General features: G+C 35.6%; 1 protein-coding gene across 1 annotated transcript in view; it reads right to left on the bottom strand.

Moving 5' to 3' along the window:
• Positions 1-24,941, bottom strand: part of DHX15 (DEAH-box helicase 15) — a 56,338-nt gene that overhangs the window by 7,632 nt on the left and 23,765 nt on the right. The window contains exons 4-11 of the mRNA XM_070398595.1: positions 17,071-17,230; positions 15,598-15,816; positions 10,142-10,309; positions 6,464-6,550; positions 5,354-5,503; positions 4,843-4,951; positions 4,142-4,333; positions 1,184-1,306 (exon numbers count right to left, since the gene is read on the bottom strand). Coding sequence (XP_070254696.1) covers positions 1,184-1,306; positions 4,142-4,333; positions 4,843-4,951; positions 5,354-5,503; positions 6,464-6,550; positions 10,142-10,309; positions 15,598-15,816; positions 17,071-17,230 — 1,208 coding nt within the window. The remainder of the gene's footprint in view (positions 1-1,183; positions 1,307-4,141; positions 4,334-4,842; positions 4,952-5,353; positions 5,504-6,463; positions 6,551-10,141; positions 10,310-15,597; positions 15,817-17,070; positions 17,231-24,941) is intronic.

Here is a 24,941-nt window from a genome sequence, read left to right as displayed (position 1 = left end):
AGGGTTCCACACTTTTTCTCACCTGACACCATCAATTCTATCGAGCTCATACCAGGGTTCACAGGTAAAACACAGATGTGCAGAACCTTGGCTGCTATGCTCTTTGTTCCACATATTGGCCCTCCAGCACTTTTTGGACCCTGAGATGAGTAAATTCACCATCACTCCTACAGAGAGGTGCCAAAGTTAACAGACTACTTTAGAAGTATAAATAGAATTCTCATGAGATAATAGAAATGAGTTACAAATAAAACAAGAGGTGTAAAATGTGAACACCAATGTTATAAATTAAAAATCTAACATTAGCAGAAACCACAAACTCAGCATGACTGAGAACCCCATATTTTTGGTAATGGTGATGATGATGTATGGCTGTCATTGACTGCCTGTCATCCAACAGGGTAGCCTACATATATGTAGAAATCAAACACTTTCAGAAGCAGTCACTATTATTTCTGTATTTTTCTTTTCAGGTTTTCCTCTCATCTAATCTTAAAAATGATGCATACCAACAACAGCATCTAGCATTAACTTCATTATTACTACGTTTCCTCAATTGCAAGTAACTATAACATGCTTCTCATGTCATTAAAAATTGCCTGAAAACATGACTTAAAGCTAGAATATCATGTGGCTGAAGCATAAATCACTAAATCATCTTTCTACTGGTGAGCATTTAGGTGGTTTCCATTTTTAAAGTATCTTAAATAATTCTGGTTAAAATTCTTTAATCATATCAGGATACTAAAAGATAATTTCTGGGTCAAAGAGTGAATTTCTTAAAGTTCTTGATAACACAAGATCTACTGCTTTTCACAAAGATGACAATTTATATTCCAACTTCTGTTGTATGATTGTTCCACTAAACCCACTTGTACACAGCTGTTTTTTTTTTAATTGCCTTTGCCAATTTTACAGGTAAGAAAATGGTATCTCATAATAATAACAATGCATCTTGAAAAGTTGAACTTTGCTTTCTGTAACTGCCCTCCCATCCTGATAAAAAGCAAAACTTTAAAAAAGATAATCAATTTCTATCTTAAATGCTAGTCAGGAGTTTTTCTAAAAAGTACCCCTGGCTTTCCAATGTAAAGTTGTCTCAAATATAAGAAAGTGAGATGAAGACATATATGATGCACATGACATTTGGACAAAAAGTACCTTTAGTCTGTTTTACACTTACTTTGTTTAAAAGCGTGGTATACATTAAGCAGTGTCAGATGATCTCCATCTATGTGGGCAAATCTCATCTTGGCCTCATCCGCAGCTTTCTTGGCCTCCGTGGGGCGAACAAAACACTGTGGGACTAAACAAGGTTGGTATGGGCCCAACACAAACGCCCATATCGATGAGTCACGCATTCACAGATAGAGGAACAAGGCCTAGCTAGGTCAGTTCACAGAGCATAGGGCAGGGCAGGATGGCCTCCAACTGCATCTTGGACTGTACTACCTTGATTTGGTACATCAACACCTAACCACATCTGTAAGACAAGAGGGTTGCAAAGCTACAGAGTACCTGATTATTTTAACTAGATCTAAAAGTAGGCATCAAAACAGCTATTCTGAAGGCCATCAAGATACTAGAAAGCTCAACTTATTTCAAAAAACCAGTGCTGATAGCTCTACCAATAACCAGAATTATGGTGTCAATAGCCTTTTAGCTAGATGTAATTTTTCAAAAGGCCATCCAATGAATCTACTGAATGGCTATTAAAGTTATGAAGCTACACTTGCAGGGCTAAAAACAACTTTCAAACCAGTCTACTGCCACATTTCTATTTTAATTTTTTCCCTAGTGCTGTGGCTATTACCAACTGGTGGGTATCACTATTAGCACCGGTGAGCAGAAGCATATGTAACATAAAAAATATCATGAAATCTTGGGTTTTGATGATAGCAGTAGTGGTGGAAGGTTAAACCGCCTCTGAATTAAGAAAATTCAAAAAGGCTCAGATGAATATTCAGCCTAGTTTTCCAGCATTTTAATAAAAAGATTAGTAAATAAAGTCCCAAGCTAAAAAAAAAAAAAAAGTTATTTAAATCAAAACCTCAATATAAAAGCAAAATCCAGTATTTAAAAAGTTGACAATTAGTCTGAAACAGTCATTATTTCAAGGTTCATCAAAATGTGTAACTACAGTGTTTAGAGCCTCAATATTAATTCACATGAAACTTGAAGTTGTTACAAAGCGTGCACTACATTTTTTGAAATACAGCTTTCCTTAATTCACTTTAGCAATTCCATAGTCATAAAAGCAATATGAAAATAAAAATACTTAACAGCTTGGGACTTTGTCAACACATTTTTAAAGCTTTTAAAACCTTGTCAATTCAAATAATTATCAGTTCAGATAGAAGTTAATGGGAATAACCGACAATGAAATCATATACAGTATCAATTAAATTACTTGTTGCCATACAGTTTCCCCTTTAAAAAGATGCCAAAGAAGCCAAAGAGAGACAAAGACACATGATCACAGTAAATATTAAGTCTTGCTTAATGTAACTGAAGCAAGGTAATCAATCCATTCAAGTACATAAACCTCGCGTAGTTGTGAAAGTTAATGTGAACTAGCTACCAGTTAGTGGGAATAAGTAGCACTCCATGACCCGAATTGTATTATAAACTTCAGAAACTATTTTAATGGAAAACAAAGCATTCCAAGCTCAGCAATCTTTTTGCTCCATGACATCTTCCTCGCCTTTCAACATTTCCCACCCCCAAAGGCCATTCTTAATAACTGCTGCACATAAATTTTCACTCCCTTAATGTGCTGAAGATGACGACCAGTAAACCCTGTTTCGTAGAATTCCTATTACAAGTAAGACATGTAGTTGGAAGATATCAACTGCATCACAATGACCACCTTTTAAAGGGACTAAGATTAACTCAATGGTAATTGTATGCCTGATAAGAGAACTAGGAAAAATAAAAACTAGATAGGTAACAATAAATATACAGTAAACACACAAATAATCTGATAACTCTTGTCCTGTTCTTGACCTAAAAACTAAAATCTTGGGATAAGCACAGTGGAAGAATCTATCAAACAACATATAATAAGAAAGGCAGACAACAACCTACCACCACCTCCGCAAGTGAGACTACAATTTAATTAAAATGATTCAATACACTGCCCTGCCCATCTGCTCTGAGTCTGATCAGTCATAACTCTGCAAAAAACATTTTAGCTAGTTCTTAAAACAAATTTCACACCATTAAAATATACCATAGATCTGTAGTAGGCCAAAATTTTTATATTTAGAAAAAAATTTCAATTTATTCTTTAATTCCATAACATTTTGAATTATTTGAGACATTAAGTTGTAATTAAGACCAATAAACCACTCCCATGACTGGAAGTCAGTTCTTCCCAGTACTAAAACTAGTAGAATAAAAACTTATATTTAACCAAAATAATCAGTGTTCCTTTATATGTAAAAATATTTCTTCTTTTTGGAAAATATAACTTCCTAATTATTGCTCAATTGTGAATTAAGCTTTACTGCTACTAAAACAGCACTATTTATTCTGCTTAATGTTCCAATTTTCAAAATTAACAATTTTATCTCATGTATATTTCTTTTATCAAGTGTCTGTCTTCCATAGTAAAAGAATTATCAGGTTAGATCTTAAAGCTAAAATTGTACATTACTATTTCTATTTATTTGATACTAAGCTTGAAATTCATCTTTGACTGCCACAGAAATACATATGTACACAAGTAGAAAAAATTTACTTTAAAAGATATAGTTTGGGTTTGTCTCAGGCTGACTTAATAGTGCGAAGTATAGAACAAAGTTCTCGTATTGTCAGTAATAAAGCGCAAAACTGACGGACTTACCAAAGAACTCAGTTACAATTGTGCTCAGACTTAGTTTTTTCTTATTTCAATTTTTATTTGCACTAAAGGGAGCCAATGTTTTTACTCTATTTTGTGCACAATGACTAACTTTACTTTTCTAAATACTATATGTAATTATAAAGCTATTTACAAGATATTTAGGAAACAAAATGAGTTCCTTAAGACCATCTATAAAATGCACTATAATACTAAATATTAAAAACCAAAACCAAAAGTGAAGTCCACCCAAACTTTGAAGAGCTGGGTTTTTTTTAGTTCCTTTCCCTCTATTACCTGACAACATAGCAGTAATAGATAGGACCTCATTAGAACAGTTGTAGTCACAACTTGCAATAACCATTTTAGCGAGCTGTGGATCTAGAGGAAACTCTGCCATCATGGATCCCAATTCAGTCAGATCTCCATCATCATTTAAAGCAGCCAGATAATTCAAAAGTTCTAGGGCTCTCATCAGAGTTTCAGGAGCTAGGGGGCAAAGATAATCTATTTTAGTCAAGCTGCCTTCAGCAAGCAAAAGTGTGACTAAGTAAAAGGCATTGTAAGCAGTCTTTTCATTCTATAGTTGACCAAACTAAAAACTCAAATTGTCATCAAATTCAATTACCGAGATCTAGCAAACAATGAATCATATAGAATTACAAAACTTTCCTGTATAGCAGTTAAAATAGTCATCAGTAACTGTTCATTCAACAATGTGTTCATCAAAGTATTTTTTTCTAAAAAGTAAATTAGAAAAATTTCTCTCATTTTCATGCCTAGTCAATAATTCCCAGGATAATTTAGTTATTCTGAAGGGGGGAAAATTGATTCATATAGTTGTCACTCTTTTAGTTTTAATGCTAACACATAGGATTTATTTTGATGCTTACTAGAAGAAAAGGTAAAATGTTTTTAATATACGTACTAAATAGAATACAGAAAAAGACAGCCAATTTTGGTCATAAGATTTGATGAAATATACTGAGAATTCATACCTGGTGGATCCATAAAATCAAAATGCACCAAATCATCAATACCAAGTTTCTTCAACTGTAACACAACTGATCCTAAATTAGAACGCAAAATCTCAGGATAGGTATTATCCTAGTAAAAAACAAAAATGTTCGTTCTGTTAAATATTCCTTAATCATCTTGCTCCAGAAAACACAACATATCTGTTCTCTTCCTCCTTAGCTATTTACTTTGACATTACTCCCACACCACTGACTCAGATGAGAAACATACTTGTGGAACAGACTTGAGAGCATTCACTTTCTGTAAACTATTCTTTATGGTACTCTAAGTATTAGTGCTGCTGTCCACCTCAACTTCAAACTGTAACAAGAGCTGCATTGCTAGATTACACCATAATCTGATCAGGAAAAAAAAAAACTAAGGAGCGTATGGTGCCAAAAGGCAAGATGAAATAAATGAAGCAATTTTCTTCTGGTAACAAGTTCAGCTTAACCTTCCAAACACACAGGAAGGATACAGTAAATCTCTTACCTGCATTTCTGTTTTATAAGCTTTCTCTGTGTAAAGTCTGAAGCATTTCCCAGGTCTGGTACGTCCAGCACGACCAGCCCTTTGTTGGGCTGAAGCTTTACTAATAGCTGTCACCAAAAGGGATTCAACTCTGATTCGAGGATTGTATACCTATTTGAACATAAATAAACAGCAGAATGATTCTTCAATTAAACTTAAAACTGTGATCTACAGGAAGTACCCAAAGCCCACAGCTAATCCCAAAATAAACATAGTATTGATGACCACCACAAATCATGCTCCCACAGAAACAGAATCTGTCTTCCTTTACCTTAACTTTTTTCAGCCATTTCTGACTCCATCATTCTGAAAGACTCAAGCTAACATGGAAAAGCTCTTATCTAACACACAGATCACCTTTACTCATTCTAATTTAAAAATCTCATTTCTACCAGTTTTACCTTGCCCTTATATAGTGAATAGTGCTGAAGACTTTTGCCTGAAAAGAATCCGTCAATTCCAACACCTGATGTTCAAAGTGGGCATCAAGAAAAATATTTTAAACTTGGTCCAAGTCAGTTACATGCTTTTAGTTTAAAGGGAAAGTTTTCCATCAAAAATATGAATACTATGAACAATGAATTCTCTCAATCATACCCATAAAATGTAATCAAATGTGTCTGAATAATAAAACATACGGTATTTACTGAGTAGTCACTTCATTTGGCAAAAGTACTTGGTATTTAGTACTATTACTAGGTGTGTCGTCTCATAAAAATTCTAATTTAGTTGATAAGTAACTGATCTGCAAGGATGACAATTCTGTACTATTAGTACTCCCATATTCCTTAAACAAACATACAAACCAAAACACTTACCATTATTATATAGAAACAAAGAAAAGATAACCTTAAAGAGGAATAAAACCTCTTAAAAAATCTAAAAGTAAACATTAAAATGGACTTAATTTTTCAGAGCCATATAAAATACAAAAGGTTCTTAATGCAGTCTTCTAAAAATGATTTAAAAAGTCTAAAAAGTAAATTTCAGCCAGTAAATGAGTAGTTAACTACTGTTAAGCTTATACTAATTTGTTTATAAAGTATATGACTATCATACTAAAACATGTACCTTTTGTTTTGCAAATCCAGGATCAATCACAAATACCACACCATCTATTGTCAAAGATGTCTCTGCAATGTTAGTTGACACAACTACCTGTTTAGAAATAAGCAGTATATAAGTTTTATTACAAGTCAAGTAAAATTCAAATGACAGTAACATTAGCCATTAACTTTCACTAACATCAAATTTCAATCCAGTAAATAAACTTGAAATAAGGTTTGATGTTCAATGCCCAATGTCATAAAAAGACTTATATTTAACAATTCAAAATTTCATTTATCTCATCATAGCAATTTTCTTTTTCAACAAAAGCTAGTACATTTTGAATATTCAAAAAGAAACATACCATAAAAAGAGAATCACCAATAAAGCAATATCAGTTTACCATGTAGACTATCTCCCTGATAGAACACTCCTTGGTTAATATCCTACTCCACACATGCACATCTTTCAATATTTACAAAGGAAATTTTCTCCACACATGTACATCTTTCAATATTTACAAAGGAAATTTTCTATCACCAAACCTCAACAACATTTTAAACAAAATGGCACATGTAATGTAGGGGAAAATCTCAAATTATAATACAAGAAGAACAGGCAGATAATGAGAATCAAAAATAGATGTTTGGGTAAATATACAATCTCAAAGATAACATGTAATATAACACTGCATTCAAAGCAATTATTAAGAACCAGTTGAACTTTTTAATTAAAGAATCTACGTACAAATATAGCTTGCTTTTTTGTGTTTTGTTATATTTTAGATGTATTTGGGAAACTGGTTAGAAACTTGAGAAGATAAATCAGATAGTCTGCTCTTATAGCTTTTACAGTTTGTAAAGGAAGATTAGACATGGGTAGTGCCTGACCAGTGTGTTTCAGCTATCTTGAGCTGAAACTGGCATCCCTCCCACCTTTCAGACAGCTTCCCTATTCAGCACCAAAAATATGATTTGATGAGTAAATCTTCCTGTATGAACTATCCTTCTATAAAAATTTTTCACTTTCCCTTAAACATGGGCTTCAAGTGTACTTCTTCAAAATAAGAATGATGTATCAATAGCTAAGGAAGTCCCCCTTCTCTCTCTGTATCATCCAGGAAGGCTATGGCAATGCTCTTTTTAACCTCAAGATGAATTTGACTCATGCCAAGAGATAAAATATTTTCCAGCAAAAAATCCTGTAGCTTTAGCTGAAAGAAGCACCATCAATGGATGATGAGGTGCCATTGTGACCCTTAGCTTTGATTCTGAACTAAAAGCCAAGGTATTACAATCAGTTGCTGGAGAATCTCTTTTTTCAGTGAAAAAATTTCCTCAATATTCTTAGGATTTACTAGAACACAAAAAGCAAGTTAGGACTAGCTTTAAATAACTAATTCTACTCCATGGGTTTAAGTCGTAGATTCTACAAAATGTATCATGCATTGAACTGGCACCTAAATTAACAGAGCAAAGAAGGGTACACCTGTAAAGTAAGATTAATCAGTGTGGACCCATACTTCTCAAAGTAACTCAAAAAAGAATGAAGAGAACTACATGAAAAGACAACAGTAAATCTTGCTATATGATAATTTCGTACAACAATAAATAAAAACACCATTGTAAAATTAAAACAAATGCAAATATGTCAAATGCACAAAGAAGAAAAATCCCTTGCCTGGTGGATGCATTAACTTCTCTTGCCTACAGAAATGTTTACAAAATAGCTAGCTTACATACTTCTGTTAATATAAAATCTAGCTAAAAACTTCACAGAGAATTAGTACTTTTTAGTCAACAAATCAACTCGAAAACTGTTATATACTAAATATATTCCTTAAAACTTCATTTCCCCCCAAAGTTCAGGATGCACATAAAGAAAAATATCTTAGCATGTTCTGGAGACAGTCTGAAATTGGAAGGTTCAACATAATGAAGCTAGGATCAGACTATTTTTATGGTGCTCACTACTCATGCTGATTCATGAAAAACTTTAAAAAAACTGGTTTATTCCCCCTATCAACTTTTAAAAATTATTTTTATTGATTTCAGAGAGGAAAGGAGAGGGAGGGATAGAAACATCAATGATGAGAGAGAATTATTGATAGGCTGCCTCCTGCACATCCTACACTGGGGATCGAGCCTGCAACCTAGGCATATGCCCTGACTAGGAATCGAACTGTGACCTCCTGGTTTATGCTCATCCACTGAGCCACGCCAGCTGAGCCCCCTATCAATTTTTTGTTAATTCATATTCCACTAGGCTGGTGTTGCATATCCTTTCAGTAATTCTTTCAATTAAAAAGTGTTTTGGGTTCATTTAACTTTTATAGAGCCATGTTAAAGAATTAGCCATGATATAGTTAAATATCTTCATTAATCTGTAATTTGTCAATAATCATTGAAAACATTAGCATAAAAATTGAAAAAATATAGCAAAGAGTTATGGATCTGTTAGTTCTGAACACAGAAATAAGCAGTAGATACCAAATTTGACAAGTACGTCATAAATGAGTAATATTTCAAGTCAGACTTCTTTCTACACATATAAAACTCAAGAAATTTGTAGTAGATAATACCATGAGGACCTAGTCTGTTCTTGATGTTAGTAATTATATACACCAAGCTTAATCCTTGACAATCATCTGTCAAGGTGATGAAAGTAATGATACCTACTTTAAAAAGTGAAACTTTAAAACTGAAGTCTACATGCAGCTATCATATAAGTTAATGACTGGGCTCTTAAAAAAGGCAGCCAACACCTTCCTTCTAGTGGTTTTCAATCCTTTTCAAACAACACAATCTTATTTTCAAAAAATCTATTAGAGTCACCATGTGTTAAAATACAAAAGCATGGCTGCACTGTTTCAAACTAGAAAACTCAGATCCCTTTCCCATCCCCAATAAAACACCCAGAAACAGGGTTGGAAAACCCTTGCTCCCTTCCAGTTCCAGGTACATAATCGACTGTACACCAGTAAGATCCACAGTTCTGGCACTCAAGAAACCCATATGTATATATAATTTATTTATTTAAAAATATACTTTATTGATTTTTTTACAGAAAGGAAGGGAGAGGGATAGAGAGCTAGAAACATCAATGAGAGAGAAACATCAATCAGCTGCCTCCTGCACACCTCCTACTGGGGATGTGCCCACAACCAAGGTACATGCCCTTGACCAGAATCGAACCTGGGACTCTTCAGTCCGCAGGCCGACGCTCTATCCACTGAGCCAAACTGGTCAGGGCAAAACCCACATATTTATACAGTGTAGTTTGTGCTACTGTTATTAGAGATCTGTGCAATCAACAATTCATACCTGTGGACATATTTGGTTAGACCTTAAAGAAAATTCTAAGCAGAAGCCAAGGCACCGAAGAAAAAATGCTTAGTTTTGGCCATGTGACTTAATAGAAAGACAGCACTTGGCCATATTCCTCTTTTCTTATCTCACCCTAGCCAACCTCCCATTTGCTAAGGTGAAAAGCAGTTCTGCTCTTTCTCTCAGGTCAAGAGGTATACAAAATTCCATCTAATTGTATTTCTTCTATTTAGTTTTGAACTATAGATTATTTTGTAGTGTATAAACCAGTTCAATCACCCATAACTTAGTCCTTTGTAATTCAATATAGTTTGATTTCTCAAAGACAATTCTCATAGTATACATAAAATGTTTATACAGAGCACTTCTATGCTACCTTTCTTCCAATTGCTCCATTCTGTTTTTTTGGAGGCGGAGGTTCAAAAATGCGTTGCTGCTGCTGCGGTGGGAGTGTAGAGTACAATGGAATGATTTTAATGTCACCAACTTCAGGGCCCAAATCATCAACCTCACGTTTTATTCTCTTGCAGGCTTCATCAATTTCCTACAAAATAAAGTTTGAGTCTGAAAACAAAACAAATACACCCTAAAACAATTTAAGTATTTATCACAATCCCATTTCTATGTGGCATATTTTCAATTTAGTAATCAAACTAATTTAGCAAATTTCATTGGGATTTCTAAAATAATTTAAAAACTTTGATTTCTGTAGCCAAACAAACATACAACTGCCTTATTGGCATTCCACACCCCTTTTCGCAAAGTTGGATGTCCTAATTAATTCTCAACAAATTGTACTAAAATTGAATTTCTCACTTAGGAATATTTAACTGCAGTCATAACCTTTTCAATTTTCACAACCTAAAAGAAATTGATGTGCTAGATTTTTAAAGAAGCCAATTAGGCTGTAATGTCCTGTTATCACTAATGCAATTATATGGAAGATTTGTTTCATTGTTCCTAATGAGAACGTACACCTTTTACAGTATCAACATACTTAAGAACTAGGCTAACCCAAATATCTTTAGAGCACCTTCAAAAATGTCCCCACCACTGAAAACTATTTGAATACATTTGCATTCAAATCCAGGTTTAAAAAGAGGACACACACTGAATACTGAGAGTGTGAGAGTCACAGAAAGGTAAGTTAGGTAGAGGCTCTAGCAGTTGGCAAAGGAAGTTAAAAAATCAGGAGGGAAATGTGTTTTAAATTTCACTGAAGCATTAATTCAGTTAAACTCAGAAGTATGTTGAACAAATGATTTGGCAACCTGTCCAGTGAAGGACCCAATCATAAGCTAACCTTACAAAAAAAATTATCTTTTATTCAAAAGGCAATATTTTTACAAAAGAAAAAAATTTATCAGGTAAACTTATTCCATATTTTCACTATTTCAAACTAGAATTTTTCTTGAAATGATTTTAAGTCAAAGTGCAACTTTTGGTGTTAAAGCGTGCAAAATTCTTGGATACTTAAAAAAATTTTTTTGGTCATTTCAAACATACTAGTTTTCTTAAGCAACAGGTATAGTCTTGAAAATTATGACAAAGAAAACTATCAAGGATTTGATGTTCATAGTTTCCTTTGAGACTTAAAGTTTCTAAAAGAAAATCAAAGAATGTTATTCACTGAAAGATAAATAATGTAACAAATGAAACAATTTTTTTAAAAAAGTATTGTTTTAAAATGCTGTATAGAGATTAGAATGCCCCCTGCTGGTATGCAAACACAAAAATTAGATATCTTCCAAATCAAAAAGTTTGAATATAAATGCAATACTAGATTTTCTACAATAATAAAAGAGAAAATGGCTGCAAATATGCTGAATAGTCACAACTTTATTGTTTTAATCATATATTTGGACAGAAAATTTGTTAGAAGTCACCAAACACCAGATTTCATATACAATATTAGAAAGCTAAGTGCGCCAAATTGTACATTTGCAGATTCTAGAATTTTAACAAGAAGATAATTCCAACTTTACTTGAGGGGAATAGACTATTTAATCTACTAAGCATTTGTGGAGCTAAAATGAAATCACTACTTCATGGAATATAAAGACATCTCTATACACCACTGATTTTTTAATAAACAAGATTCTAAAGACTAAATTTAACTGCAATAAAATTTTCTTCTAAAGTTTATACAACTTTGATAAAGTTGACACACTGTTCAGACGACCACAAAACTCAAGTCATCAACATAAAGCAACCATCTGCTCAGTCATGAGCAATACTGAAATTTCAGACATGAATATCTGATTTGAGAAAAGACTTTCAGTTCTAAAAGGATCATATATAAATTAATTTGGACACCACTAATATAAAGAATCTGAACTCACTAGATGTGTAAGACATTTTACTAAGCAAAATTAAAAAGAATGTTACTTAAAGAATGAAGGGTTTTAACATCCTCAAGTTACAAACAATTGGTATTTAAATTACATCCTTATCTAATTCAGTAGTGTAGCTCCCCAAAGACTTCATAAGTTCCGATTTTAAGCATTAGTAGAACATAAAAAACATTCTACAATTCAAATCTTTCCCAACCTCTCACCAATTTTGGTCTCTTCCAAATTAAGTCAGCTGATTATAGAGGCACTATTGTTTAAGTAGTCAAAATGGTAATTTAATATGATCTTAAAAATCATTTTAAAATTTCATGAGATACACTTTATGGATGCGATTCAAATTTATGAATAAGGAATTCCCAGAATCTACCATTTAACTAAGAAAAAATAACAAAGGGTCAAGAACAGGAGGAATAATTATCCTATTTTATATAAAAAAAGGCTAATATGCAAATTGTCCCCTCAGTTCAACCAGGAGTTCGATTGCTCGCTATGACCTGCGCTGACCACCAGGCGGCGGTATAGAACATGGCGGGCGACCAGCTGAGGTGGCAGGGGCACTGAGGGAGCCAGGGAAGGAGGAGGAGGGGAACCTGATCAGCCCTGATCGCTGGCCAGGCCTAGGGACCCTACTGTGCACGATTTTCTGCACCGAGCCTCTAGTTTTACATATCTTTAAATCGGTGCTACTATACACAATCAATGAAACAAAGTACATTTACTTTGCTACTTTCTCCCCAAAGGTCTTCAAGACTAGTCACCTAAAGGGCATATATAAACCTAGTTTGGCATTACCATGACACTCTATTGGAAGACATATTATACTCCCCCTCTAGAACACATTGAAAACCATGGAGCTTGCTCCTTTCCCTTCCCGAGCTATAGGAAAGTTGCCAAAATATTAACTGCACAAAATATCTATAATAAAAAAAGTGTAATATGCTAATTAGACTGGACAGCCGAATGACCTTCCGGACGAAGGCGCGGCAGCAGGGGCAAGACAGAGGCAGCTGCCATGGCGGGCAGGCACTGAAGCAGACGTGGTTAGGGGTGATGAGGCAGGCAGGCAGAGTGGTTAGGGGCGATGAGGCAGGCAGGCGAGTGGTTAGGGGCAATTAGGTAGGTTGAGCAGTTAGGAGCCAGCGGTCCTGGATTGCTAGAGGGATCCCGGATTGCTAGAGGGATCCCGGATTGTGAGAGGGTGCAGGCTGAGCTGAGGAACCCCACCCCCACGCACAAATTTCATGCACCGGGCCTCTAGTCAACTCATATAAAAGTCTTTCAGGTCCTCACCATGAGGACATCTGATATTTCTGATAGATTTCTAATATGCTTGGTTACCTGAACATAATAATTATTTTCAGTAGTCATTTAAGAAATATGCTATGCATTTTGGAAGAAGTGAGAAACTATAAAGACCAGGCACAAAAGGACAAAATGAATACTTCAACAACATATGGTTTATATGCCATCAAAAAAACATTTGGTACTCTTGCTTACACAATATACAAAATTTCTTTCATTCAAAATGCATAGAAAGGAAGACTAATGTTAACAGAGGTTTATCTGTAAAAAACTGAATTTGCAACACATCTTATTCCCCACCCCCCAAAAAACAACAAGTATGATTCATTCTTTACTAAGAATGATTTTTAATCCCTCCAGGGACATTTGACAAAGTCTGTAGACATTTTTGGTTATGACAACCAGGGGAGGGAGTGTTACTGCATCTAGGGGTAGAGGCCAGATATTCTAATAAACACCCTACAACGCACACCGCACCCCACAACAAAGAATTAATTGGTCTTCAACATAAAGTGTTGAGGTTGAAAAAATTTACAGAAAAGAAACTATAGCCAATAGGGCACAAATTATAAATCATACAGACAATACGGAAGAAATGGACAAAAAAATTACTCAAAATATTATATACCAAGGATTCTTGTCGAAACAAACACAAATTAATACTTCACATTCTAGTGGAGACAGGAGATAACACAGCAGACCTCTGAGATAACTAGGGCAATTTCCCTCAACATTGTTTAGGTGGTGGCAGTAAAGTACCAAAGCCACTAAAGCATTTCTCTGGAAAAGAGAACTTTAAACCTAAGGAAATATAAAAATGGCCGGAGAAGCTTGTGGAAGATGTGATTCCTTTATTTCACTCTCAAACTTCACCTGTTTTAGCAAGTCTGGAACAGGGTCAAGAACTTCCTTTGCTTTAGCAAACTCTACTCCCCTAGGCAGGCAACCCACTGACCACACTTGAGCGAAAATGTTCTGGAACAGGGGTTAGAACTTTCACTATAAAGGGCCAAAATAGTTTAGGCTTTGTATCCATAGACCATCCATGTGGCATATTCCTTGGTTTAATTTACAACTCTTTAAAAATGTAAAAGCAAATCTTAACTAGTAGACATACAAAAACAAACGGGGGGGGGGGGGGGGCAGCACATGTTGATATTTAAATTTAAAAATTAACTAAAATTCTAAAATACGTACTGCAATTCAGTCCCTCCTCACTAGCTACATTTCAAATACTCAAAAGCCATGTCCTTGGTGGCTACCATATTAACAGCAGAGATAAGAATATCCCCAGTACTGAAGAAGTTCGAATGGGACAGCACTGCTCACTCTTGAACCTTGCTACTTATCCCTTGAGAACTGAAGCATTACCTGGAAGCTTGTTAGAAGTGCAGAATCTCAGGCCCCACCTGACCTTTGAATCAGAATCTGCAAGTTTCCTAAGTGAGCTGCATGTTTATTAGTTTGAGGAGCACATTCTAGAAAATCACAAAGCCCATTAGAGCAAATGACAAGCTCTAAGAAAAACCTTTCTTAAAAGGCTTTATAAAAACCATTTTATACAGATACTATTTAAGATTTTTTAAAAATTTCCCATGAACAGGAATCGAACCGGCAACCTTGTGCACTGGACACGACCTAACCAATTGAGCCATACCCACCAGGGCTACAATTCATATCTTAAAATGAGGTAAATTCCAAATAAGAAATTTCAGTGATTCCTTTTAATCCTCAGCGAGCATGTGGAAGAAGACAAAAACATTCTTGGACTGTGGATGGGCACCTAAGTTACCCGAGCTTGCTCACAAGCTTAAATAACTATCATAACCTGATTTCACATCAGCTGTGATTAAAACTCATACTTCAGTAAAAGTGAAAATTACCACACACTACTGATCATCTAAATCTCTCCAAAACCAAGACTAAATTGTTAAATCTTGACATTCTGAAAGCACTTAACATTCTTAGGATAACTAGAACACAATATTAATGGCATAAAAAAAGTATTCTTAAGAGTGCATGGATAAAAAGGTATATAAATACAATCATGTTGAAGAAATAATTTTAATGTTGGGATTTAAAAATAGTTAATATATGGCAATTTCTTAAGTTAAAAGTTGTTGCATATAGAAGTAATACGCCAATGGCTAAATAATGAAGCAAATAATGACGATACCTCTTGACCAGTTAAGAAAAGTAGAAGATCTCCCTCCTCCTCTTCACACATATGAATTTGGATCACTGTTCGAATTGCTGCTTCCAGGTAATCTCTCTCTGGTTCAGGAGTATAAAAGATCTCAACAGGATGCGTACGTCCAGGAATAGTTAAGAGAGGACAGTTATCAAAATAAATCTGGAATTTTCCTGCATCTAGAGTAGCACTCATAACTATAACCTGATAAAAAAGAAAACACAAAAACAAAACAGTAAATTATCTGAAGTTATCAAGGATTCTAATGTGGTCTTAAAGAAAAAACAAGTAATGTTTCCTGTTCTACATAATGTGTATCAGTTATAAAAAATCTACAAGTCTTCATACCAATAAATTGTGATTACAAAAATCAAATACAGTAAAATTGAGCTATAGTAAGCTATTTACATTTAATAAAATGAGACATAAATCTGACATCCAATAAATAGACTACAATATTATCTTCATGAAGCAATACCTTAAAAATAAAAATTTATAAAATCACATAATATGTAAAAGGGATTTTTAAAAGGCATAATTAATATGTGGTATGATTACTGCTCCATTTACTAAAACAGAACACAAGAACCTTGCATATGGGAAAAAACAAAAAGAATCAGTGGCAGGTATAAACTTTATCCTTTCTTCCAAATCACTTTCAATAAGCATGACTTCCTTGATAGATTCCTAAAATAAACATGTTTCCTTCTTTAAAAGCCACAACTACAAAAGTTTGTTCAGGTGCAGATCTGCATGACTGTGTAATTACCAACCTTCTATGTAAGTCGTACATTATATAACTCATTAAAAATGTACTTAAATAGAAACCCCCTAAAACATTCTACACTACAGAATTAATTTCTACTTGATGTTTATTTGACTTTCTCCCCAAAACTTCAATAACTCATAAAGCTTAATCAATAATGGTAGTATTCATATAGTTTTTCAAATACATTCTTTAAAAGCATAATTTAGTTTTTATAAGAAAAACATACTCAGACATAAAAAAAAAGTCAGAACATTTAGTAAGTTTTAAGCCCTTATCAACATAGTAAAACTGGCCAGAGCACAACTGGTATAACAGACAGAAAGAACAAACACACTAGGATAAGCAAATGAATTTCTAAGAAGTGGGTTGTTCTGGTTGTAGCTATTCCCACTCACCAGCACTGTGTTGGGATATGGATAAAGATTTGATCCTTAGAGATTTCTGTATTTAATAAAGGGCAGGGTGTGCAGAAGGGTTACAAAACTACCCTGCTATTAGATCATTAAAAAAAAAAACAACTAAAAAAACCTGAGTGGGTTAGAAATTGAAAAGGTTTGGCTTAAAAATACATTACTCAAAAGTAGAAGTATAGTTCAAATCTAAAATGAAGACAAAGCAAAGTAGATCAGAAAAACAGCAATATCTACACATATGCTTTATGAATGAAATGAGTAAAAAAATTACTTTACCTTTAAATCTGATCTCTGTCTTACAACTTCCTTCAGAACACCCATGAGAATATCTGTAGCCAATGTCCTTTCATGCGCCTCATCAAGAATTATTACACCATAACGCTCCAGGAGGGGATCATTCATCGCTTCACGAAGTAACATCCCATCAGTCATGTATCTGTATTCACAAAGAATGTGGTTGGTCAAGTTTCACTTAGGGAATTTTAAAACTAAACTTTGTGACATAAAAATGAAATGTAAAAACATCAGGTAAGTCAAAATTTGCCCAAAACCTTTGACCAAAACAAATGTGCTATTGTTTCATAATCATTTGCAAAATTAAGCTTTAAGAAAAAAAATTTACAGTGTACATCAAACAAGCTATACATTATCAAACCTAGTCAAGTATGATTGCAATACTGAAATGCATGGAGAAAACACGTCTGAATACAAAATATAATGGTCACATGGTTTCACACAAATGCCAAAGCAAAATTCGAAGCATATATTACTACATGCACATGTGCATTTCTTTAAAACCCTTAAGATTCTCCACTTGCATTACAAAAGGCTCCTAGTTCAAAAGGGCTAAGAGAGCACATGAGTCTACCATCTCTCTCCTGCCTGACCCAATTCAATGAAGCAATTATAAAAAAGCACAAAAATACACTCACGGAATAAAGAGCATTAGTAACAAAGAAATGCTGACAAATATACAGTATATGGAAGAGCTATGTACACCAGCTAGATTAATGAACCAAAGAGAGGGAAACCAGGCTTAGGGGATGACTCAAAAGAAGTCAGCTAGTATGGAATCCAGGAACTAGTTGAAGGGTGGTTTGCAGAATGGTTGTATGTATGGGTCAGCCATCTCCTGTCCATTCCATTCTATTACTGTCACTAATACAAAACAACTATCTTTAAGTTTGGTGCCTGAATATAAAGTCTGGCTGCAAATGCCGATGTCACAGTTTGTTCCTTTAAATATAAATCTATGATTTACGGATTTAAAAGCGGTATAAAATCTGAAGTCATCATTTATGACTTCACTATTTTGGCTCTATTTTTCACAAATTAGTCTAACCTAATCTTTCATGGACCAACTTGATATTCTTAGCTGATGCCATCTGTTGGAGCAGTAAGTTCAACAAATTGACAATGTACAAGAGAAATGAATCCTCTTTATTTCAACTGAACACATTTCTGGAATCGACACAGCATTATCCGTAAGCTTATTTTATATTAAGACCATGAAAGCAAAAGTGTCAATTAAATTATGACTCAATGCCTTAATGATAGTGTAGCATGGATCAACTACATTACAGTCTCTAGTTGTCTTTGATGTATTTGAGAACATTTAGTAATTTCTTCTGTCTTAGATGTTAAACAATCTTTTTGCACATTATCTTAATAGCAAAACATAATAGCTCCATCTTCTTGTAGGTAACTTCCTTAGATTAAACAAAGCTCTTGACTGTTGCTTTTCATGGCCAGAAAAAAAAAATTGGTCACTCTTCCAACAACAAATATTTGATTAAATATGATGAAAAGTACAACCTGCTGCTTGGTTTCCAAGCCTATTTATTTCAATATGGAATCCGAGTGTGATATTTTTGAAGGCATTTTAATTAGCAAGTAACTCAACAAGTAGTTCAAAATATGTACATTGCTTAACTGAAGTGACAATACGTATAGTTAGATCAAGTTCAAGAATTCACAGGCAGTGACAACCACCAAACTACCAACAGTTTGTAAGACCCTCATATACAAATTTCACATGTTAAAAATGTGAGAAAGAGTCACAACTGATAAAGTATCAAACTTTAACGTGAAAACTCCTTCTTAAAACTCATTTTTAAAAAGCCACTCTCTTTACTTTGGTCTTTTACCTTCTCACATTCAAGCTTCAGACAACCACAATATAGAGGCATTCAAAAGCAGAGCTGACCCAAATACTCATTCTTTTACATTTTTCTGAAGGAAAATGTTACAAATGGTAGATTATAAATATTGTAAATTAGGTTAATGACACTATTATTTTCCTTGTTTTATTAACAACTATGCATAAGCCCAAACCCTCTTACTTCTAGGTTCCAGAGACAGACTCCTGGATATTCCTCATTGTTTAATTATCACCTAGGGAGATCCAATTCACTGAGATGCTACTTATGTACTATATCACAAGTTAACCACAAGTTAATATGAGAAGACTGCCATTTTTATAGGAAAAATGACATTGTAATAGTTGGAAGATCTCTTTAAGATACAAACTGGTTCCCTTTACAGTGAAAAAAAAAAAAAAATGAATTATTAGCAGTTAACTTTTCCAAGGTCTCAAATCCAGTTCAATAACTTACCAAGACTAGGTATCAGTGCACCAATTCCAATCTTAGAACCCTCCTACAATAACACTTTCCTGAAAGTCCCAGATAAATATGTGTGTGTGTTCATACATACATACATATACATCTTATATAATAAAAGGCTAATATGCAAATTGACCAAACACAGAATGACCGGTCGCTATGATGCACACTGATCACCAGGGGGAAGACGCTCAACAACGGAGCTGCCCCCCTGGTGGTCAGTGTGCTCCCACAGGGGGAGTGCCGTTCAGCTAGAAGCCGGGCTCAGGGCTGCGAGTGTAGCAGCGGTGGCGGGAGCCTCACCTGCCTCCACAGCAGCACTAAGGATGTCCGACTGACGGCTTAGGCCCCAGGAGCAGGCCTAAGCTGTCAGTCAGACATCCCCTGAGGGCCCCTGGACTGGGAGAGGGTGCAGGCTGGGCTGAGGGACTCCCCCCCTTCCCCCCACACCAGATGCACAAATTTCGTGCACCGGGCGCCTCTAGTGTGTGTGTGTGTGTGTGTATTTTATATATATAGCAAAAGCTGATAATTCTCTGTACTGCTAGATGCATGAACCCCTTTGCTAAAAAAACAAAGGAACCTGACACAGCATAGAAAAAAAGGCAGAACCAGGTACTGGTGGTCCTATAAAAACCATAGTCATTTGCCTTTACCTAAGTCAACTTTTACTACATTTCATAGTAGTAATGAAATAATTACTACTAGGGGTGAGTCACAAGAATAGGATGTTACAATAAAAAAAACTGTAATTATATAATTTTGAAGTTTCAATAATAAAGAAGTAAACAAAAATTGCTTAGGACGGCCAAAGTCTGCATTTTTCTGGGTACCCTATTATCCAGTGTTTTTCTCACTCTTTTGGGACAAAGACTCACTGAAAAGTCATCTGCATATCCTGGGAAATGACTAGAAATACAAAACTTGGACCTCATCCCAGACCTTTTTAATCAGAAATTTTAAAGGCAGGGCATAGGAATTTGTGCTATAAGCTTTAATGTAATTCTGATGCTTGCTAAAGTTTGAGAAGCACTAGTCTAAATTAATCAAGTTTAACAAGATGTAGATTAAGCAAAGCAGACACATAAAACAAACAAACAAAAATCCTTGGAGTAAGTCAAAACGAGTTCATATTTCCAACTACAACTGTTTAATGAATAAACAAAAAAGAAACCAAAAGAAACCCAGTGTGCTGAGTAGTATCAATTCATGTATTTTTGCAATGGGCACACACAGATGGCATAGTACAACTACAAGCCAACAGCCAACCCTGACCCCAGTCAACATCACCAACTGTGATATAAATAAAGCATGATAAAACATTATGCACTACAAATGTGTTGTTTATAGTTTTGTGTTTACATATATTTATGTATAGCTTTTTTAAACAGCTCAAGTTGTCTGGTTCCTAAAAATTCATAAACGAAAGGAAAAAAGATCCGCAGAAAGGTGAAAAATGTTTTCCTAGATGAATGCCATATAAATTCTAAAATACACCATATATTATTCATAACTTTAAAAATGATATTGACTAATGTTAAAGTATGAGTGATAAAAAAACTGCCCATGTGGGGAAGCAATCCCCAGTAACTTAGTGTTATGCTATTTGGTGAAGGGGGGTGGAGTGCAGTGGGGTGGAGTGGAAGGGAGGGGGAGAGCCTTCTTAAATCCCTCTTAAAACTTACCCACCCCCCCAAATGCCTGATTTATCAAAGATGTTTAAAACAAAATACCAAAATATAGAGATTTAAAATCTCGAGCAGGGTATGATGCACAATCCCATGTTAAAAAATACGTTGTTGTCCTGACTGATGTGCTCAATGGTTAGAGCATCGGCCTGCACACTGAAGGGTTGAGGGTTCCATCCCTGGACCTGGTCAGAGCTCATATGGGAAGCAACCAATCTATGTGTTTGTCTTTCTAAAAATCAATGCAAAAAATATCTTGGGTGAGGATTAAAAAAAAAATTGTTAATTAAATACTTGCATAAAACTCAAGTTTTCTGTATGGCATGAAGTACAGGGGTGGGCAAAAGCAGGTTTTAATCATCTATAATAATAAAAGCGTATATGCTAATTAGACCGGACGTCCTTCCGGACATCCTTCCTTCCAGACAAAGCCTCAGTGGGCAGGGGCCGTGGCAGAGGCAGCAGAAGCCCCCGGCCACAGTGGTGGTGGTCGGGAGCCGGGGCCGGGGCCAAGGCCCTTGCACGAATTTCTTGCACGAATTTCGTGCACTGGGCCTCTAGTAATGAATAATACAAGAATAAACTTTTCACTGCTGTAAAAAAGAAAGAACTCTTACCATTTGCAACAGCATGGATGGACCTGGAGAGCATTATGCTAAGCAAAATAAGCCAGTCAGAGAAAGATAAATATCACATGATCTCACTCATTTGTGCAATATAATGAACAACATAAACTGATGAACAAAAATAGATCCAGAGACATAGAAGCATCGAACAGACCGTCAAACCTCAGAGGGAAGGCAGGGGAGCGTGGAATGGGGGTAGGGTGGGGGTAAGAGATCAACCAAAGGATGTGTATGCATGCATATAAGCATTACCAATGGACAGACAGTAGCGGGGTGAAGGCATGTGCTGGGGGGTGGGAGTGGCCAGGGAGACGTCAATCAGGGGAAAAAGGAGACGTATGTAATACTTTCAACAATAAGGAATTAGAATTAAAAAAAAAAAAAAAGACACTGTTTTGTGTACTCACAACTGTAAACCTATTTTGCCCACCCCTGTATTATAAACAAAGCAAAATACCAACTAGACAAAAACGGCATCTTATATACAGAATGCTAATTTGTTAAAAGCTCCTATAAATCATTAAGAAAAAGGCCAAGCAACCAGACACAGGCAAAAAATAGGAAGACATCAAATTTAATCAATCCTATAATACCACATATTTTTTTCAAATTTACCTTCTGTGTCATTGGGACGCAATCTACCTACCTACCTATCTACTTATTTATTTATTATAATCACCTGAGGATATTTTTTCCTTTGATTTCTAGAGAAAGTGAAAGGGAGTAAGGAGGGGGATGGAGAGAGAGACAGAGATATTGATTGGTTGCCTCCGGTACATACCCCAGGGCCAGAGATTGAACCCGCAACCCTTTGGTCTGCAGGCCGCTCTAAGCCAAATCCCAAACTGCCAAGTCCCAAACCGGCCAGGGCTGGGATGCATTTTAAATAGAACCTTACAAATGATTGTCAACCAGGCAGCAAAACTTCTGGAAAGAAAATCTCAGATTGCAAAAAGAAATACAAAGGGCTCATAAACACATGTAAAGATGCCCAATTTCATATAAAAGAAATGCAAATTAAAACAATGAGATCCCATTTTTCATTTCGACAATGACAAAAATAAAAGAAGTTCCACAGCACAATGTTGGCAAGGGTACAAAAACAGATGCCCATTTGCTCATTTTTTACTGGTCAGAGTAGGTAAAATCTCTATGGAGGGTAACCTGGCAACAGTTAATAAAATTCAAACACACCCTTTGGCTCAACCAATTTCATTTGTAATAAACTCATTTCAGTTATACAACTGTGCATGTGTGAAAAACAGCATACGTATAAGGTTGTAAGAGGGTACTAAGGGCAGCAGCAATTTTTTTATATATATATATTTTTATTGATTTCAGAGAGGAAAGAAGAGGGGGAGAGAGAGATAGAAACATCAATGATGAGAGAGAATCATTGATTGGCTGCCTCCTGCATGCCCCACACTGGGGATCGAGCCCACAACCTGGGCCTGTGCCCTTGACCACAATCAAATCTTGGACCCTTCAGTCCGCAGGCTGACGCTTTATCCACTGAACCAAACCAGCCAGGGCGGCAGCAGCAATTATTAATAACAAAAACTGCAAATTTGTGTATCCATCAATAGAATTAGTTAAATAAACTATGCAGCCATTAAAAAGAATGAGGCAACTTTATATTTATTGTTCTAGAACAATCCCTAAAATTCAATGTAAGTGAAACCAACAGCCATTTGTATTTTTTTTAACAAGATTTTTAAAGAGGAAATTACTGTGAGCTACAAACATCCTCCTGCCTCCCACCCAGCCTCAAAGACCTCCCCACCAGGACATGTGCCCCAACTGGGAATCAAACCTGCAACCTTTTGGTGCACAGGAGTTCACCCAACCAACTAAACCACACTGGCCAGGGCAGGAGTAGTATGTCTTGAAACAGCCCTGCTATAAACTCTGAAGCTAATTTTTTCTGAAAATCCTAGTTATGAAGTGCTATTCCAATACTGTTAAGATTTGGTTACCTTTCAAAGTATAGGTGTTACCCTGGATAACTAAATATTCAGGTAAGTCAAAACTGTTTTTAAATCATCTAAAACTTGCCTCAGCATGATGCAAAGAAGTTCTCAGTATCTGCTTTAAAAAGTTTATCTATACTACTAATAGAGGAATGTGCAAATTGTCCGGGATGCTGTCACAGTACCAGTAATGACCAAGCAGCAGGCTGCATGGGGCAACCAAGCTAGCAGGGGCGGGGGCAGTTAGGGGCGATCAGGCAGGTGAGCAGTTAGGAGCCAGTGGTCCCAGATTGTGAGAGGGATGTCTGACTGCCGATTTGGGGCCTAAACCGGCAGTAGGACATCCCCCGAGGGGTCCTGGATGGAGAGGATTCAGGCTGGGCTGAGGGGAACCCTGCCCCATGCACCAATTTCATCAGGCTTCTAGTATTATAAATGACTGGCACTGTTTAATCTGAGTAATTAGGTTTACTGCCCTTCCCTATTACCTAGAAAAGATTTACAAATACTTACACATAGAGATTTGCATGGATACATGAGGAATGTGGATGGAAAGGAATAACACATACAGTGGTTTAAGACATCCTTGTTGCCTAAGTTCAAGTTCTCTAATGCTCCATTGTAAAATGAGAATATGGTGGCTAGTGTTAAACAAAACAATGTATATAAAGCACTTAGTATACCAACTGCCTGGCACTTGGAAAGTATTCAATATAGAATTCTGTACTACGCTCTTAATTTTCACCTAATAAATTGAGATAACCTTACCCTCTATAAAACATACTGTAGTATTATAGCTACATTTCTATCCCTACCAGTTGGATTACAGTGAGGCCTTGACTGATGAGTGTCCCGACTAACGAGTTTTTTGAGATACCAGCTGTCTCTCAGCCGATTTTTTGCATTGAGTTGATAGAGTAATTTGAGTTAATGAGCTCCTTAACGAGCTCGGTCTCGGAACGAACTCACTAATTATATTTGACATGAAGCAACAAACTTAACACAGGAAAACATCGTTGCATATCCTAAGTTGTATGCTTCAGAAAAGTTTAAAAAAGATGAGTCTCACACACATAAAAACTATCAAATGGATGAGGGTAACTATAAAAGAGTGAAAGGGGTCTGGAATTCCAGAAAAGCAACACCTGTGTATTTTGCAAGTGTTTGAAGTTTATACTTCACTTTAAGAACTAGACTATTTTAGCTCAGCAGATGGTTGGACATCATTCCATGCACTGA

Source organism: Myotis yumanensis, unplaced genomic scaffold, assembly GCF_028538775.1.
Source record: "Myotis yumanensis isolate MYYU_CA2020_CCGP unplaced genomic scaffold, mMyoYum1.0.hap1 SCAF_1, whole genome shotgun sequence".
Taxonomy (NCBI): domain Eukaryota; kingdom Metazoa; phylum Chordata; class Mammalia; order Chiroptera; family Vespertilionidae; genus Myotis; species Myotis yumanensis.
The sequence above is the reverse complement of the archived record's forward strand: the minus strand, read 5'-3'. Positions and strand labels throughout refer to the sequence as shown.